We start from the raw sequence: 20,514 nt of genomic DNA on the forward strand, positions 1-20,514 counted from the left end.
GCATGCTAAAAACCAGCTTAGGTCAAATGGATAAAACAGTTCAAAAAGTTATTGAGGAGGGGCAGCTAAGTGTTGTAGTGGATAAAGCACCAGCTTGGGAGTCAGGAGTACCTGGGTTTAAATCTGGTCTCAGACAATAATGACCTAGCTGTGTGGCCTTGGGCAAGCCACTTAACCCCATTTGCCTTGCAAAAACCTAAAACAAACAAACAAACAAAAAAAAAGTTATTGAGGAGCAGAATGCTTTAAAAAGCAAAATTGGCCAGATGGAAAAAGAGATAAGAAAACTCTCTGAGGAGAACAAATCCTTCAGGCAAAGAATGGAACTCAGGGAGATTGATGAATTTAAAAGAAACCAGGATTCATTACTTCAAAACCAAAAAAATTTAAAATTAGAAGAAAATGTGAAACATCTCATTGAAAAAACAACTGATATGGAAAACAGACTTAGGAAAGATAATTTAAAAATTATTGGAATACCTGAAAGTCATGATCAAGAAAAGAGCCTTGACATCATTTTCAAAGAATTACTACAGGAAAATTGCCCTTATATTCTAGAAGCAGAGGCCAAAATAGAAATGGAGAGAATCCACCTATCTCCCCCAAGAAAGAAATCCCAAAAAACCAACCCCTAGGAATATTATAACCAAGTTCCAGAACTCCCAAGTCAAAGAGAAAATATTACAAGCAGCCAGAAGGACACAGTTCAAATATCATGGAGCTGCAGTCAGGATCACACAGGACTTAGCAGCAACTACATTGGAAGCTCGTAGGGCTTGGAATACAATATACCGGAAGGCAAAAGAGCTTAGAATGCAGCCAAGAATCAACTACCCAGTAAGGCTGAACGTCCTCTTCCAGGGAAAAAGATGGATTTTAATGAACCCGGGAATTTCAAATGTTCCTGTTAGAATGGCCAGAGATGGACAGGTTTGATCTTCAGATACAGGACTCAGGTGAAGCATGTAGATTGAAAGAGAGGGGGAAAATATGAGGGACTTGATGATGAACTGCATGTATTCCTGCATAGAAAAATGAAACTGATAATGCTCATTTGAATCTTCTCAGTTAACAGAGCAGGTAGAGGGAGGTTTCATAGTTGAAGCACAGGAAAAAGCTGAATTCAACGAAAATATGGTGTAAAAATGGAGTCAATAGAAAAAAAGGGAAACGTAATGGGAGAAAGAAAAAGGAGAGGGGGAATAGGTCAAGATATGTCATATAATAAGTTTTTTTTTATTACAATGAGCTACTGCAATGGTATGGAAGGGGAGAAGGCAAGGGGGAATGAGGGAATCTTCCCTCTCATCAGAGGTGGCTAGGAGAGGAAACAGCAAATATACTCAATGGGGTAGAGACATCTGGAGTAAGAAGTGGGGGGACAGGGGGAAGGGGGGTGATGTGAGTGATGGAGGAGAGCATGGACCATGGGGCAAGAGTGGTCAGATATAACACATTTTCCTTTTTACTTCTAGCAAGGGGTTGGGATTGGATGGCTTGTCCGGGACCATAGGGCCAGGTGGATGCTGGGCCTAAGGGGTGGTATGGGGGCTCGGGGCCTCTTGGCCCCAGGACCAGGGATCTGTCTGCTGTGCCACTCAGATACCCTACAGCAGAGTCAGAGTGAAAGGAGAGAGAAAATATAGTACATGGTAGTGGAGAAATAAGAAAGGAGGGAGTTGTGATCAGCAATGGCAATGGTGGAAAAATATGGAAGTAACTTTTGCGATGGACTTAACATAAAGAATGTGATCCACCCACGACAAAGTTGTTTGTGTTGTAACAAAGACTGAAGCACATTCTTTATTATCATTATTTGGGGGGGCGGTGCAGGGCAAATGGGGCTGGATGACCTGCCTGGAGCCGCATAGCAGGGTGATCTTTGGGTGTCTGAGGCCGGATTCAGACTTGGATGCTCCTGGCTCAAGGGCCAATGCTCTGTCTGCCACCCAGCCACCCCTATTATCATTACTATTTTATTTTATTTTGGGTCTTTTTCTTTTTCTTTTTTTTTTGGTTTTTGCAGGGCATTGGGGTTGGGGTGGCTTGCATGTCACACGGCTGGGTGATTGTTGGGTGTATGGGGCCAGATATGGGCTCGGGTGCTGCTGGCTCCAAGGCTGGGGCTCCGTCCGTTGCACCACCTGACCATGCCTACAATTATTACTATTATTTTTTTTAATTTTAATTTTTTTCTCTCCCCTTTATTTTATTGCTCAAGCAAGTCTATATTTATGTGGGGAGGGGGTATTTCATTTACTCTTAAACAAGAATATTTTATTAATGTATGAAAAAAATTTGTACAAAAATAGAATAAATAAATATAAAAAAAGAAAAGAAAAAAAAGTATGGGAGAGAAGGGGTTGGTTGCTTAACAAACTGAGCCACTGTGCTGTCTTCATTGTTGTATGTCTGTGAAACCTGTAGTGTCCTAGTGCCATGCCAAAGAAACATGAACCACTTATACTCATCTTCATCCTAGAACTTAGGTATCAAAGCAGTTAAGATAAACTTTCTTCTAGGTGAATTCACATTTCCCTATTTTTTTTTAAAGATAATTATACCTTCCTCATGCCTTTAAAAAGAATAATATATGTATATATATTCATTCCATACATACACCTACAAAAAATATGCCATGAAACTTTTTAGAAAAGCAGTTGTATGAACTATCATGGACAAAAGTTAGATTTGACAAATAAATAATACCTGGAATATGTTTAGATGTTTAGAACCTTCTTAGAAACAAAAAAGAATTCACACTCTGATAAGTAGAGACAATACATATAGGGAAATAGTGACAAAAATGATATTTGGTTTTGGAAAATTATGATGGTGAGTGGAGGTATAAGAAATTAAATTGATGTAACCATTCCAGAATTAATGATAGAGTTGATCTGAACTAGAATAGGAGATAGAGATATCATAGGTTATATACTGGTTAGTGAGGAGAAGTCAAAATAGCCAGAATAATTTGTTCATTCAGAATCTCTTAAAATAATATTTTTGTTACTGGATACAGCATTCTCTTGGCTCTACTCATTTCACTCTTCATTATTTCATACAAGTTCTTCCATATTTTCTAAGATCATTAAGTTCATCATTTATTAAAACACAATAATATTCTATAACAGTCATGTTCCACAACTTGTTCAGACATTCTCCAATTGATGGGAATCCCTACAATTTCAGTTCTTTGCCACCAGAAAGAGAGCTGCTACAAACATTTTAGAACATATAAATTCTTTTGTTTTTTTCCTCTAATTGTCTTTGAAAACAAACCTGTAGGGGTGGCTAGGTGGCGCAGTTCAATTAAACAGGGGCGGCAGTGGATAGAGTCAGGAGTACCTGAGTTCAAATCCGGCCTCAGACACTTAAAAATTATGAAGCTGTGTGGTCTTAGGCAAGCCACTTAACCCCATTTGCCTTGCAAAAACCTAAAAAATAAAAAAAATAAAAAAAAATAAAACAAACCTGTAGTGGTAATGTTAGGTCAAAAGGTATAGATAGTTTAGGTATGATTTCAAATTTCTCTCCAAAATAATTGGATCATTACACATTTCCACCAATAAAAATAATTACAGACCCCATTTTACCACATCCTCTTCAACATTTATCATTTTCCACTTCTATCATTTTAGTTGCTTTGATAGATGCAATATTATAACACAAGGTTATTAAATTTTGCATTTCTCCAATAAATAATGATTCAGAGAATTTTTCAAGCTGCTTGCTCATATTTTTGACCATCTATCAATTGGGGAAATTCCTATAGATTTGACAAAGTTCTTGAGATCTTTATCTGATAAACTATAGAATTTTTCTCAATTTTCTGGTTTTCTTTTGATCTTTGTTACAAATGAGTTACAGATGAGTTATATTTTGTTTTCTTTTTCATATTTGTTTATAAAGTGTTCACCTATCTATAAGTCTGATAAGTAATATGTTCCATGTTCTAATTTCCTTGTAAAGACTCTCTATATTTGGGACATTTATTTATTTTGACCTTATCTCTGTAAATGTTGTAAGATATTGATCTGTGTCTGATTTCTGCTATATGACTTTCCAGTTTTCCCAACAATTTTTACAAAATAATGAATTCTTATCATAATTGTCAAATTATAAGTTATTATATTAATTTGCTATTGTAAATTATATGTCTACTCTTTTTATTTTTAGCCAGTACCAAATAATTTTGATAATTACTGTCTTATAATATAGTTTAAAATCTGGTACTGCTAAACCTGTTTCATTTACATTTTTAATTAGTTCTCTTGATATTCTTGACATTTTATTTTTTCAAAGAAATTTTCCTTTTTTTCCTAATTCAGTAAAATGATTTTTGGTGATTTAATTGCGATGGCATTGAATATATAAATTAATTTATGTAAAATCATCATTTTTATTACATTGGTCTTGGCTACATAGGAAAAAAATATTTTGCCAATTATTTAAATCTGATTTTAATTGTATAAAAAGGTTTTTTTCCTAATTTTATTTCTATATTTCCTGTCTATTTTGACAGGTGTACTTCCAGGTATTTATAGTGTTGAGTTATTTTAAATGGGATTTTTTTTTATTATCTCTTCTTGTAGAGTTTTTGTTTATATGTACAAGACTGTTGATTATTTACATGGGTTTACTTTATATCTAGCTACTTAATTAAAATTATTGCTTCAATTAACTTTTTGGCTGGGTCTTTTGGATTTTTTTCAAGTATATTATCATATCTGCAAAAAGAGGAATATGATCAAATATCATTCATTACTATTAAAAAACATAGGAAAGTACATGCTTTTAAATAATAATTTTATTAGTAATTAACTTAATTAATATAATTAGTCAATTGTGGCTAACTAAACTGATTTTTATCAAAAGATAAACAGTACAATGATCAGATAATGAGGTATAACAATCTGTGAACATAAAAGCTTTTTAGCAGGAGTAATGTTTCCTTATATGTATTCACCTTACACTATGCATAAATGGGAATAAGATATATGTAACAGCCCTCTGACCCTGGGAGGTCATATCACTAGAAGTTTCTCTATTACTTCTTTCAGATTCTTACCACTATGGGTGGTTATCCCATTAATACTAGTTCTCAAGTTCTCATTGGTGAGTTTCCTCTTAATGAATATCCAGTAGACACAATTCTTTAACAAAGCCATTTACTCAAATGGCATAGCAAAAACAGTAGTTAAAAACATTTCTCCAAACTGGTGGCAAACTCTTCCCTTCTACACTCACACAATCTCCTGAGGAGAGTGATCTCATCTTAAAGCACAAAGGTTGTGAAGTACATGAGAGACAAATATACAGAGCTATGGAGTACCTTAAAACTTCTGGTCCTGGGGTAGCTGTGGATAGAACACCAGCCCTGGATTCAGGAGGACCTGAGCTCAAATCAGGCTTCAGATACCTAATAATTATCTAGCTATGTGACCTTGGGCAAGTCACTGAATTCCACTGCTTTGCAAAAACCAAAAAAACCAAAAAAAACAAAAAAAGACTTCTGGTCCTGGACTCTTTATTTCCTTTTGCAGAATCCTTGTACAATTCTTTGCAGATAACGGCAGTATTTAAATACATCCCTCTTGAATTCCTTATAGCTAGAGATCAGCTCCCAATGTTGTTTGAGTATTGGTGGCAGTCAGGGAAACTCTGCCATGCTTTAAGGACCTATCCCTCATTGACAATCCCCTTCCAATTATACACACACACACACACACATTAGTCAGGGGAGTTAATTAGGAATCCATTAAAATAGCCTAAGAAAGAGTAAAGAAGGCCAAAACTAGGGTAGTAGATGTGTAGATGTGTGAGTGAAAAGAATGGGACAAAACTGATAGATATTGTAAAAGTAGAAATGACAAATATGACAACTGCTTGGATATGTGGCTTGAGTGAAAGAGAGAAGCAAGGATGACACCATGGTTGCAAACTTGATTGACTGAAAGTGATAAATCTAAGATGCCTGGAAGAACAGTGGTGTTCTTGATAGAAATATGGGGAATTTACAGAAGAATGGATTTGGCAGGGAAAGAGAATTCAAGCTTGCAATCCATCTATGGCTACTCATCATGTGTAACTCACTTTGTTATTCTAAAAATGAAAAGAGAGAAAATAACTGACTTACAAACCATACTCATAGATTTCAGAATTTAATCTTCAAGTATCATCTCACATATCAACAAGGTGGTCTGAGAGATAGATATGGTGTATATGACATGTAAATGAGTGAGAGTGGGAGATTTTTCCACTGGTATCTGTTGCTATGGCATGTTTAGATTTGAAGGGCTGACACCTTGAACAGAAGCAGGAGGTAGTGAATTGGGGGACTTTGGTAGGATAATGGGCAAAGGGATGGCATGATTGGGTTGGAGTCAAACACCAAAATTGACTGTGTTAAAGATGGTGGGATACATTCCCCATTTTGGAGACTAATGCTACACTCACAAGTAGGTCAAAAGCAATTTTCAAAAAACTGGAAACTATATGTACCTAGTCCCTGGCATAATTGAGAATAAGCTGAAATAGGTAAAACTCTACTAAATATGAAAACAAAGAGCTGAGCTAAATCTGAGGTTTAAAATCAGAATCTAAGTTGAGATAAAAAAATGAGAAATGAGACATTTTAAAAACTTTTGCAAACCTGTTGATGTCTTTCAGTACAAATGTCCAAAGAGGAAAGATCAAAAATCAGTCTGTTGGAAGCCAGGGTCTCTAAACTGTTTGACACAGTCTTGGCAAGAAGACTCAAGGCAGTCATACTGCCTGATGGAACAACATTTCCTTCATATATATATATGTATGTATGAATTTCATGCATACCAATATTTATAGGTTTATTATTGATTACAATATTTACTCTGGGGCGGCTAGGTGGCATAGTGGATAAAGCACCAGCCCTGGAGTCAGGAGTACCTAGGTTCAAATCTGGTCTCAGATACTTAATAATTACCTAGCTGTGTGGCCTTGGGTAAGCCACTTAACCCCATTTGCCTTGCAAAAACCTAAAAAAAAAAATTTACTCACCCTAATACTGGAATGACTATAAAGGAAGGATTTCAGAAAAATTCCTTGAATAAAACAGATTGTGAACTCTATCCAAATTTAACAGGACTGCCTCTCCCTGAGACATACAAAGGCTTCAACATTATGAAATCTTTGGAAAATACAGCACTGAGAGTTCAGGGAGACAAAAAAAAAGGGGGGGGTGGCTAGGTGGTGTAGTAGATAAAGCACTGGCCCTGGAGTCCGGAGTACCTGGGTTCAAATCCGGTCTCAGACACTTAATAATTACCTAGCTGTGTGGCCTTGGGCAAGCCACTTAACCCTGTTTGCCTTGCAAAAAAAAAAAATAACAAATAATACCAGTATAACTTCATTTGGGGCTGCTAGGTGGCGTAGTGGATAAAGCACCGGCCTTGGAGTCAGGAGTACCTGGGTTCAAATCTGGCCTCAGACACTTAATAATTACCTAGCTGTGTGGCCTTGGGCAAGCCACTTAACCCCATTTGCCTTGCAAAATCCTAAAAAAAAAACCCAAACAAAAAACAAACAAACAAAAAACAGATACAGGATGGGTCAGATAGAATTCCAGGGAAATTAACAGTTTTGCCCCCCTTTATCATACACAGGAATATATGATAAAGATGGTGAGAGAATTAGTTAATATAGGTAACCAATATGTGAACTCTAACAGCCTTAGTTTATTGAGAAAGAATAGAAAGTCATAGAAACCGTAGCATCTACCAACAAGGGCTGAAAGGAAAATTAGTTATTGAAGGAGTCAATGGATGGGTGGACAAACATAACTACCCTCACTATAGGTTGTCAAGGGAGGATATGGAAAAACATTACATAAGTGGCACAAAAACATAGAAGCATTCCTTTAAACAAATTCTATCAAAGATTTTTTCTAAGGAAAGTTCTGTTTAATTAATAACTTTACTATGCAGCAACAAAGTAGGCAACAGGCAGGTTGAGGTCATCATGGTCTGATCAGGGACAAGAAAATTAACTACATGATTGATAATCACACTTGTAACCACTACATGATCAAACTTGTAACCATATGAACTATATGATTAATGATGAAAATTGTATACTTTTGTAACCAAGGAAATGATTTTAGTTTGCTTGTTTGATATGATTCTGAGACTATAAAAATAAATCTGAGCAGCTGACAGTCAGTCAACCTGCTCCTGCCTTTACTCACTTGTTGACTCAACTCATTTCGCCGACTCTATCCTTCCTGTCAGGTTCCAAGGACCACTCGGAGGCTGGACCCCCGCATCAGCCAATGATGCTGAATTAAAAAACTTCTTTCATTGAATTAAATGTTTTACTCACTCAATTTCTGGCGGCATGTTCAGTGGAGGAAGTCCAAAAAAAATTGTGGTATGTTAATGTGATGGAGTACCTATTGTTCTGTAAGAAATCATGAGTGGCTGGACTTCAGAAAAGTCTGGAAAGACTTAAATGAACTGATGCTGACTGAAATGAGCAAATTGTGTGATAATCAAATGTGACAGACTTAGTTCTCAACAGGAAAGCAGTCAAAGACAATTCTAAAGGACTTGTGATAGAAAATGCTATGCGCAGTGAGAGAAAGAACTAAAAAATCTGAATGCAGGGCAAAACATACTATTTTCCATTTTTTGTTTTATGCTTTATGTTTTCTCCCCTCTTATGGGTTTTTATCCCCTTTATGTTCTGATTCTTTTTTACAACATGACTAATATGGAAATATGTTTAACATGGTTATACATGTATAACTTAAATCAGATTACTTGCTCTCAAGGGGAAATAAAAGGAAAGGAGGAAGGAATAAAAATGTGGAACTCAAAATCTTACAAAAAATGAGTGTTGAAAACTATCTTTTTTTAGTTCTTTTTTTTATTATTACTTTTTATTTTTCCAATTACATGTTATGAAAGTTTTTCAACATTCATCTACATGAATAAATATTTTAAAAATACATAATTTCCTTCCACTCTCCCTTCCTACCCCCTCCCCTCAGCAGCAAACAGTCAGGTGAATATTGTATATACACATTTGTGTTTAACATATTTACAGATTCGTCATTTTCGGTATAAGGAATTCAGATTAAGGAAAAGAAAAAAAACCATCAGATAGGAAAGAGACGCATAAGTGAAATTTTTAAAAAGAGAATGAAGTGTTTATTCAGATTCTGTAGGGTTTTTTGTTTTGTTTTATTTTTCTTCCCCTGGATGGGGATGGCATTGTCCATAGCTGATTTCCTAGGTTTGTCCTTGCTGTCTGAACTGCTTATAGGAGATGCAATCATCAAGACTGATCAACTCACAGTGTTGTTATTAATGTGTACAATGTTCTTTTGGTTCTGCTTCCTTTGCGCAGCATCAGTATTTTCCATTGCAGATACGCTAAAATTGCCCCTGATGGTTGCACTGATGAAATGTCTGCTCTTTTTTTTTAATCATGGCTTTTAGGCAGTCTAAGAATTCTTGAATTATCTCTCCTGAATCTATTTTCCACGTTGATTGTTTTTCTGATGAAATATTTTGAATTGCCTCTATTTTTTTTTATCACTCTTTAGTTCTTTTTTGGTATTTATTGATGTATCATGGAGTCATTAGCTTCCATATGACCAATTCCAGTTTTCAAGACGTTATTTTTTTCAAATGAGTTATTTTATCTCTTTTTCCACTTACTTTTTAAAAAATTATTTTCTTTAGCAAAAAATGTTGTCTTTTAAAATCACTTTATCAATTGTGTTTTTTTAATTTTTTTTAGGTTTTTGCAAGGGTATGGGGTTAAGTAACTTGCCCAAGGCCACACAGCTAGGTAATTATTAAGTGTCTGAGGCCACATTTGAACTCAGGTACTCCTGACTCCAGGGCTGTTTATCTACTGTGCCATCTAGCTGCCCCCATACATTTGATTTTTGATAACTACTTCTTAATAAAATTAATTATATAAAAGAGGCCTTCAGTGCTCATACTCATAACATTCTTGTTAGCATAACGAGTTGTTGTATTTTCTGCATTTTCTTCATCTATTAAAGTATTCATGCATAATTATGTATGTGTGCACATGCATATGTTCTTTTCTTTAATGAGTTCAGACAGCAAAGCTGAAGTGTCAACTACTACTACCACTCCTTCCTTGCTTGTATAAATGTCTATTTTTTCTTTCTGATGAGATAATTTTCAGCTAATTTTCCTTTCCCCTCCCATCTGTCTCTCCAGTGGATTCCTTTTACCCTATCTTTCCATTCTTCTATTAAGATTATCAAGATATAAGAGAACCATTCCCAGGTCTTCTCTAATTAGTCTCCCTCTCTGATCCCTGATAATGATAGGGTTTAGAAGAGATATTTATCATATCTACATTTTTGAATGTGAGAAATTTATCCATGTTCAGTTCCTTACCTTTTTTATTTATTTACCTTTTCATTACTGTTTGAATTTTTAATTGGAAGTAAAAAATCAATAAAATCGATAAATCTTTGGTTAATCTGATTGAAAAAAAAAGAAGAGAACCAAATTATCACTTTCAAGAACTCATAGAAAGAACTCATCAAAAAGTAGGACAATTAAAGTAATAATTTGGAGCTATTTTGCCCAACTGTATGCCAACAAATATGACAATCTAAGTGAAATGAATATTTACAAAAACTATACCCAGATAAACAAAAAAGGAAATAAAATATTTAACTCCATTTCAGAAAAAGAAATTGAAGAAACCATCAATAACCTTCCTAAGGAAAAAATCTCCAGGCCCAGATGGATTTGCAAGTGAATTCTAACCAAACATTTAAGGAACAATTAATTCCAATGTTATATAAACTATTTTTAAAAATAGGGGAAGAAGGAATTTGATCAAATTTCTTTTATGATACCCATATGGTACTGATACTTGAACTAGGGAAGAGTCAAAAGAGACAAGAAAATTATAGGCCAATCTCCCTAGTGAACATTGATGCAAAAATTTCAAATAAAATTTTAGCAAAGAAACCACAGCATATTATCAGATAATACATCATAATCAAGTTGGAGGTATAAATAATAAGGGATATTTCAATGTTAGGAGAACAATCAACCTAATGGGACATATCAGTAACAAAATTAACATAAATCATATGATTATCTCAATAGATGCTGAAAAAGTCTTTGACAAAATACAGTACCCATTCCTAAGAGAACAAAGGAATAAATGGAGTTTTCCTTAACTGATAAATAGTATCTAACTAAAACAATCAGCAAGCATTGTATGTAATGGGAGTAAATTAGGAACATTTCCAGTAATATCAAAGGATGTTCATTATCACCACTATTATTCAGTATAATATTAGAAATGTTAACTTTAGCAATAAGAGAAAAAGAAATTTAAGGAATTAGAATAGGCAATGAGGAAACAAAACTTTTACTCTTTGCAGATGAAATGATGGCATACTAAGGCAATCCTAGATGACTTTAGCAAAGAAACAGGATATTAAAAAACCCTACAGAAACCATCAGCATTTCTACATATGACCAAGGGAGTCCAACAGTAAGAGAAAGAGAAGCTCCATTTAAAGTAACTTTAGACAACATAAAATACTTGGGAATCTACATGCTAAGACAAACTCAGAAACTATATGAACACTATTACAAAATACTTTTCACACAAATAAAGTCCAAACAATTGGACAATTGTCAATTGCTCATGGGTAGGCCAAGCTAATAAAATAAAAATGGTAGTTCTACTCAAACTAAATTACTTATACAGTGCCATACTAATCAAACTAAAAAAATACTATTTACAGAATGAACAAAAATAGCAACAAAATTCATCTAAAGCAATAAAAGATAAGAATAGCAAGGGAATTGATGGGGGGAAAAAATCAAAGGAAAGTGATCTAGCTGTTCCAGATCTAAAACCATATTATATAACAACAGGTATCTGTTACTGGCTAAGAAACTGAGGAGTAGATCAGTAGTGGCTTTGGAAAGAAGCAGAAAGACCTAACTCTGGCACTACCTAAGTGACATTGGACAAGAACCCTGAGCTTCTTGGGTCTCAACTTCTTTTTTTGGAAAAATGAGGGGATGGGAACTAAATATTCTCTGAGGTCTCTTCCACCTCTAGCTCTATACTCCTATGATCTTCCTGAAGCTCCAACTACTTCTCCTTATATAGTTGTGACTGTATTAATATATTACTCTGATTCTACATCTGAAGTTCTATGGCAGCTTTCCTGAGAAATGGAGATAATGTTAGCAAATGATAGCAATAAAAGAAAGTAAAAGAAAGTTCTTCCTTGTTTTTTGTCCACACTCATCTTTTTTGGGGGGGGGGGTCTCAATCGCCCTCCTCCCACTCCACCCCCCACCCCCACCCCCGTGTTGTGCTTCCTTCCTGGCTGCAGTTCTTGCAAGGAAAGATTAATTGGTTATTCTCTAATGTCCAACCATTGACCCTAGTCCTATTCTCTGGAGTCATAGAGTTAAATACAACCACTCTTTCACATCTCTTTAGATATTAGAAAAAAAGCTTTCTTTCCTAAACAGAAAATGTGCACTATTCATGTAATAGAGAGGGAAAGCAAATACACTCCCTGGATGGATACTCACAAAATTATAGGTTCTAATCCAGACTTTAATAGGAATCCCTTTTAACTCTATGATCATCTCTATTTTCCTTGACCTTCAATGGGGGAACTCAGTAATTAGCCTAGAAATTCATCCCTTTTTTGAATAGCATTAAAAAAATATTTCTTGTATCAAGTTTTTTATTTTTTTTTTTAAGATTTTGCAAGGTAATGGGGTTAAGTGGCTTGCCCAAGGCCACACAGCTAGGTAATTATTAAGTGTCAGAGACCTGATTCGAACCCAGGTACTCCTGACTCCAGGGCTGGTGCTTTATCTACTACGATACCTAGGCGCGCCTTGTATCAAGTTTTACATCAGCTTCTTTGCCTCTTCCATATGTTGTTTTTTTGAAGTTAGAGAGAGACTTAAAATTTTTTAAGACAGACATTATAACATTATAACCTCCTTTCCCATCAAATCTCTTTACTAGGCTAAATATTACCAGTTTTTTCTTTTTTTTTGTTTTTTTTTTTTACAGGGCAAATGGGGTTAAGTGGCTTGCCCAAGGCCACACAGCTTAGGTAATTATTAAATGTCTGAGCCCAGATTTGAACCCAGGTACTCCTGACTCCAAGGCCGGTGCTTTATCCACTATGCCAACCTAGCCGCCCCACCAGTTTTTTCTAATGAGTCTTCAATTTACATAATTTTCAATTCCTTGATCAACTGCTTCTGAAAGGGGCTTTATAGTTTGTCAACTGTTTTAATTTCCATGATTCCAGTTGAAGGTAAATTTAAATCCTTAATATTCCTATTTGGTTGATCTGAGGAAACATCTGCCTCAGGTCATTGTAATATCTGAATATAACCCATGAAGCGTATGCTTGTCTGCCAGAGTTTTTTAAGATTCGTCAGTTTACCATAGAGGGGAGTTCTTTTCATGACTCCCTGAAGTCTATACTCTTTTCTCTTTTCTCTCCCTATTTTCTTCCTCTCCAAACTCCAAAACAACCTTTTCTCTTCGGCTATTTAAGTGATTTTTCCAGTTCGTTATTTTTTACCTTTATAGTTTTAGGTACTGTAATTAGGATTACAAAGAGTTGGAAAGATGTCTGCAGTTACAAAATTGCTCTCTGTCTGTCCTCCTTTTTCTCTTCAGGTCCCGCCCCTTCTGCTCACCCTTTTAGACAGCTGTGTTCAATCCGAAAGCACTTACAAATCCGGGCTGAAGCGAAGGGAGAAAGTTAAGCTTGTGGGAGTGCGGCAGAGAGCGCTGCCTCTCCCGAGGATTCTCTGGTTTCTCGGGGCCCATCTGGTGAACACTTCGGGAGCGCCCTAAATCGTTTCTCGGGGGCCGGTCTCTTGCTAGGCGCCGTCCAGCCCAGCTGCGGAGAAAGGCGGCTCGGAACCGCGGAGGCGCGGCTGGAGCTGATATTTCATTTACACTTTTTGGCAGTTTGGAAATGAAAAGCGGTGGCTTCCTCTATCTGCAGTCTGCGGGGATCTCTGCAACGTGAGCCAATCTTTTGTAGCCATGGATCATTGGTGAAACGAAAACCAACCGGGCTGAATTTTGAAATTTTCAGTGTGTTTGCATCATGATTTTTGGTTTTCAAATTCCTGAGTGAAAATGGCTGTCTAGAGCAAAATGTGTAAAAAAAGGAAAAACTGAGGGAAGGCGGTGAATGTGTGAAACTTAAACACAATTTCCGTGGATTAAAACCTGGAGGAATAATCAAAACTGAAAACTACAATCATGAATTCTGGAGTTGTCTTGAAATATGAAAATGACTCTTCCGCGGAACTAAGTGAGGTAAGAAATGGCAGAAATCTGTGCGTCCTATTTGTCATGCGTTTGGTTTTTTTGAAATCCTTTCTCTTCCTCTTTCGCGTCCTTCGCCCTCCTCCCACTCCACCCCCGGTGTTGTGCTTCCTGGCTGCAGTTCTTGCAAGGAAAGATTAATTGATTTTCTGTATCTTGTTTTAACTTGAAGGGCCCCTCAGGAAATGACCTGAACTTCGTTGTACTTTAAGTTTGAACCCAGATAAGAAAAGAGAAAAGTTATTCTCGGACGGAGAGAGGCATTTTTCCTTGCTTTTGTAAGGATTCCTCTTCCCCTGCCCTGCTCTTCCCTTCCCCCCTACCCTCACATTCCTTGTTGCGGAAGGTAAAAATTCTCAGATTCCAACCGAGAATAAGCCGAAGATAACTGAAATGTGATAGGAAGAGAGAGGATAGAAAAAAAATAGTATTAGAGCCAAAAACTTTGGTTGAGCCCATGTGAAATATTTGATTAAGTTCTGTTTAGATGAGTTTATCCTTGTTGGGGGATGGTAGGAAGGATAGAGAAAGCCATTTAGAAGTTGATTTCCTGCCTGCACGGTAGAACCTGAATTTCACCAGTTTTACCCTTGAAAACATTTGAAACTCCCAAGTTAACAGAAACCTTGACCAGTTATGTTTAAATAGATTCTGAATTTAAGAGTCACATAAAATGTTATGGAAATATCAGTAGTACGGTGCTCTAAATTTGACCTCCCTTTTTGATGACTACAGGAGTACTTTGGGCACTTTTTGTAATGGTTTTGAATGCATGAAAAGTACTGATAGGGTTTTAAATGTCCAGTTGAGATGAAGTTATCTCCATTGCTAGTTTTTAAAAATGAGAAAGCTAGTATGCAGCCCATTTTTTTTTTTTTTACCTTTGCGTGGTTTTATGCACAGTTCTAGTCTCCTGGAAGAGGGAAATGAATGGAAGTGAACAAATGTAAACCAAAGACAACCGTAGATTTTCAAGCTAGTCACATCGATGGAGAAATAGAGAGATAATAACCTCCCAGTGGATGGGGGTTGGTGATTGGAAGAACATTAGAAAGGAAAACCTGAGGTTTCATATTCTCCTTACTACTATTCTCCTTACTACCTGTTCAGGTAGCATAGCATGATGCTTTGATTTAAAAGTCATTCTATTGTAATATAATCTTATTTGGGGGGGGGAGGGGGGAGGAAAAAATAGAATTGCATCTTGTATTTCTAGACAGTTACATTAATTACTTAAGCCACAATATTCACTTATTCATAATATTTATTTAGACAAGGGAAAGAAAATTGATAGGGACATCAGAACTTTGTAGACTAAGGGACAGAATTAAGTAATGTGCCAAATTTACAAACTTGATGTTTTTAGTGTGGTAGAAAAGGAACCAAAATAACAAGGACACATTAAAACCCCTAGTATGACTCTAAACATTTCCCCCCCATGACCTGATGTTAAATCCTTTAAACATTTTTCTTTTTAAAAATGATGTCTGTGATAATATAGTATAATAAAATCCTCACTAGGCCTCCTAATCTTGCTTGCAACATATCTGAATATTGCAAGCTTTTCTGTATCATCTAGTTTCCTGGTCTTTAAATTGAAATAGTAATAATTCTAAGAGGTTTGGGTATCCCATCTTGTCTATGCAGTGGTGTCAAACTCTAATAGAAGCACCATACATAAGGATCCTGAGAGGGTCTCTTAATGACAGTTTTAATCTATAACATTATTTAGGTTTTATAGTATTTTTATTTATTTGTTAAATATTTCCCAATTACATGAATGTTGTCTGGACAAAATTTGGTGGTGTTATGAATCACGTATTGAGTTGGGAGACTTTTTTTTCCTTTGCAAGGCAATAGGGTTAAGTGACTTGTCCAAAGCTAGGTAATTATTAAGTGCCTGAGGCCGGATTTGAACTCAGGTCCACCCTGACTCCAGGATTGGTGCTCTATCCACTGTACCACCTAGCTTCCCCATTGAGTTGGAAATGATATCAAGATTTATATCAGTCTTATATGCTTTGATCCCTTAATTTAAAATTATGTGCCATCTCAGCAAAATGCTTCATACCAGTTCTTAATTTCTCTCTCATTAGGAACAGTAATTTATATCATTTTTTTCCAAAAGGATATGCAAAACGAATCATTTAGGGGTACTTAACACTCTGCAGGTGTCAAAAATTCAATTTAGACTTGATTTTACTGGAAAGATAGCTTTACTCCACCATCTTCAAGAGTTTTCTTATATCTTCCTCTAGCATCAATTCATTGGTTTTTATTTAACCAATATGAGTTTCAGAAGATTGCCACAAAATGTCTACCTTATTTAAATTTAATTTAATTTAATTCTTTTTTGTATTGTGCAACAGTAGATTTATTCTCTAGGGATAGCCATTGTTGATGCAATTTAAGTTGTTTTTAAGTGGTCTTGTAAAGTTTGTGCTGCCTTGAAAAATATCCATTAAAATAAATTTACTCTAGGTGTGGTTTAAAAAAAGGACTTTAACTTTCACTTTGTAAAAAGTTACTAAAGTAAATTTAAAAATATGTGTACTTGGTCTTGCCTTTGGTTTTCAATACTTATGTATTCTCAAATATTCCTTTATTTTCCATTTATAATAAAAGGGATAGTGAACACAGCTTTTCCTTTATATTCCTGATCAATCTATTCTTTTCATCTTGGTTAAAAACTTGTTTCAAGGGGCAGCTAAGGTGAATTGGATAAAGCACCGGCCCTGGAGTCAGGAGTACCTGGGTTCAAATCCGGTCTCAGACACTTAATAATTACCTAGCTGTGTGGCCTTGGGCAAGCCACTTAACCCCATTTTCCTTGCAAAAACATAAAAAAAACAAACAAACCCCAAAACTTGTTTCAATGATAGACAAGTTTAGTTAGTTAACAAATATTTGATAAGTATCTATTATAAGCCAGGCACAAAATAAAATAGTCCCTGCCCAGAAGTATTTTATTCAGTGGTGGGAGGAAACTATATGAATACATAAAAATAAACACAAGATATATAAAATGTAATTTTTGGGGGGCAATTAAGAATATTTAATGACAAGGTTAATAACAAGGATAGATTTCCTCTAGGAGGAAGCATTTGATTGAACTTTTTTTTAAAGGTTTTTGCAGGGCAAATTGGGTTAAGTGGCTTGTCCAAGGCCACACAGCTAGGTAATTATTAAGTGTCTGAGACCGGATTTGAACCCAGGTACTCCTGACTCCAGGGCCGGTACTTTATCCACTACGCCACCTAGCAGCCCTCATTTGATTGAGCTTTGAAGGAAACTCAGGATCCCAGGAAGAGGGAACATTGGTCAGTCAGTCAATACACATTTATTAAATTCATCATGGTGCCAGATACTGTGCTAAGTAGTAGGGATACAAAGAAATGTAGAAGAAAGTCCCCGCTCTCATGGAACTCACATGAGGCAAGATGCTAACATGCATAAGTAAAATATATAAATGATAAATTGGAAATAATTAATAGCAGGAAGACACTAAATTAAAGAGAACATAAAAGGCTTTTCTGTGGAAAGTGGAATTTTAGTTGAGATTTAAGGAAACAAGGAGGAGATATGGAAGCAGAGCACTTCGGGCATGGGGACAGCCAATTAAAATGCACAGAGTTGAGATATGAAGTATTATATTTGAGGAATAGCAGGGAAGACAGTGATACTAGATGGCAAGATACAGGAGAAAAGGAAGCTTGTGAGGTGTAAGAAAACTGGAAAGGTAGGGGAGATAGGCAATGAAAGGTTTTGAACACCAGAGTATTTTATGTTTGAACCTAAATGTGTTATAAGAAGCCATTGGAGATTTCTGAGTAGGAGAATGGGGGCAGATTACATGGTTAGACCTGGTGTTTTAAGAGGATCCCTAGTTGATCAGAAGATGGATTCAAGTAGAAAGAGACTTGTGGCAATAGATCAACCATCAGGATAGTGTAATAATCCTGATATAAGATAAGAAAGTCTTCATTAAGGTATGAAAGTGTCAGAAGAGAGAATGGGGAGTAAAAGAGAAATATTAATAAGGTAAAATTGACAGGATTTAGTAACAGATTCAGTATGAAGGGGACAAGAGAGTGAGGAGTCAAGGGTGACATCAGGATTCCTAGTCTGGGAAGAATTCTACAGTAGAAAGGAAATTAGGAAGCGGGAAGGAAAAGTAAGTTCAGTTATGGACATGTTGAGTTTCTGGCATCTTTCTTTATTTCTATATGTAAATGTGAGATTGGGAGTGGCAGAGTGATTAGAATTGGATTAGTAGATTTGAGAATTATCAGAATAGCAATGATAATTGAATCAAGGAAGCTGATGAGATCACCTGGTAAAATAGTATAGAGGGAGAATAGAAGAGTAATCTAGGACAGAGAGGTCAGACAGGTAGGACAAGAAACAAGAGAGAGAATAGTGTCCCAAAATCTTAAAAGAGAGTATCAAGAAAAGGATGTCAAAGACTGCAGAGAAATCCAGAAAGATGAAGAATTAAGAAAAGGCCAGGGCGGCTAGGTGTCGAATCAGGAATCAGACAAAGCACCGGCCCTGGAGTCAGGAGTACCCGGGTTCAAATCCAATCTACCTAGCTGTGTGGCCTTGGGCAAGCCACTTAACCCCGTTTGCCTTACAAAAACCTAAAAAAAAAAAAGAGGCCATTAAGTTTAGTAAATAAGAGATTGTTTTTAATTTTAGGGAGAGCAGTTTGCATTGAATAATGAGGTCAGGTATCTTAAGAAGATATGAAGGTCAAAGATTATATATAGGAAACAGCAAATATTCCAGGTTGTCCAGAATGTAAATTGTATGAGAAAATGTGGGAAAATAGCCTGGATCCAGATTGTGAATGATTTTTTTGAACAGGAGAGTAATACAGTTAGACTTTGTTTTAGGAATATCAGTTTAACAATTCTGTCAAAAATGAATTGGAGAGGAGAGGAATTGCTTTCACTAAACTAAAATTTTTTTTTTAAGGATTTTGCAAGGCAAATGGGGTTAAGTGGCTTGCCCAAGGCCACATAGCTAGGTAATTGTTAAGTGTCTGAGGCAGGATTTGAACCCAGGTACTCCTGACTCCAGGGCCGGTGCTTTATCCACTGTGCCACCTAGCCACCCCACTAAGCTAAATATTTAAAATAAAACAGGGAAATTATAATATGCTCAGCAGAGTGACGATTCTAGTCAGTCTCCAGGAATGAATTTCCTTCTGTATTTTTCAAATAGTGGGCAAATAAGTAGGAAGATGCCATTTGGGTTTCATATGAATAGCTTGAAATGAAGATGATCCATAAGAAAACTTAAGAGGGTCAAAATTTATAGCACAAATATTTACTAAAACTACAAGACCTTCATATTTTTCTCGTAGTCTTAAGGGAAAAATAGTAATTAATTGGGAAGGATTTTCATGAATGAGAATAAGTAAAACTAAATTATTCTAAAGTTCTTTGAATTTATATAAATTATTGATAGAATTTTAAGATAACTATAAAAAGTCAATAGTTTGAAAATTGGAAACAGATTTGTTTTAGAAAAATCAAGAATTCCCTGCTTAGATTCTCTGATACCACAGAAAGGTAAAGGATAAAGTTTGTTAGCTTTGTAAAAAAAAGCAATTAAAGTCATTTGTTATGGGTAACTATATTGCAAAATAAGCTTCTTGTTCTATGGTTGGAGAGACAATATACTCCAAAATATTTGATGTGTAGAGTAAATGTATTGTACAAATTAAATAGTGGACTGAAGATAGAGATGCAGTTACAGAAGAAAATTTACATAAAAATCTTTGATTTTAGAAAAACTTGAAAATTCTATATAGGTATATTTCATTTAAGTAATTTTAACACACAGTCTTATGCCAAGAATAACATTGCTTTGTAAGCTCTAGAATGTTAGCTTGGTGTAGAAAGATAGCTATGAATTAAAAAAAAACAACTGGGTGGTTAGGTGGTGCAATGGATAGAATTCCAGCCCTGGAGTCAGGAGGACCTGAGTTCAAATTTGACCTCAGACACTTAATACTTACTTAGCTGTGTGACCTTGGGCAAGACACTTAAACCCATCACCTTGTGAAAAACAACCCCCAAAAAACAACCAATAGGATTACCCACATGGCAGTCTTCATTGATC

General features: G+C 35.8%; 1 protein-coding gene across 3 annotated transcripts in view; it reads left to right on the forward strand.

Annotated features, from left to right (window-relative positions):
• Nucleotides 1–13,741: 13,741 nt before the first annotated feature.
• The window catches only part of MCC (MCC regulator of WNT signaling pathway), a 219,108-nt gene continuing 212,335 nt past the window's right edge, over nt 13,742–20,514 (forward strand). For all 3 annotated transcript variants that reach the window (XM_074202759.1, XM_074202757.1, XM_074202758.1), the window contains exon 1: nt 13,742–14,376. Coding sequence is in view for 2 of the 3 variants with exons in the window: in XM_074202757.1 (XP_074058858.1) it covers nt 14,320–14,376 (57 nt within the window). In the remaining variant the exon portion in view is untranslated. The remainder of the gene's footprint in view (nt 14,377–20,514) is intronic.

The sequence above is a fragment of the Macrotis lagotis genome, chromosome X (genome assembly GCF_037893015.1).
Source record: "Macrotis lagotis isolate mMagLag1 chromosome X, bilby.v1.9.chrom.fasta, whole genome shotgun sequence".
Taxonomy (NCBI): domain Eukaryota; kingdom Metazoa; phylum Chordata; class Mammalia; order Peramelemorphia; family Peramelidae; genus Macrotis; species Macrotis lagotis.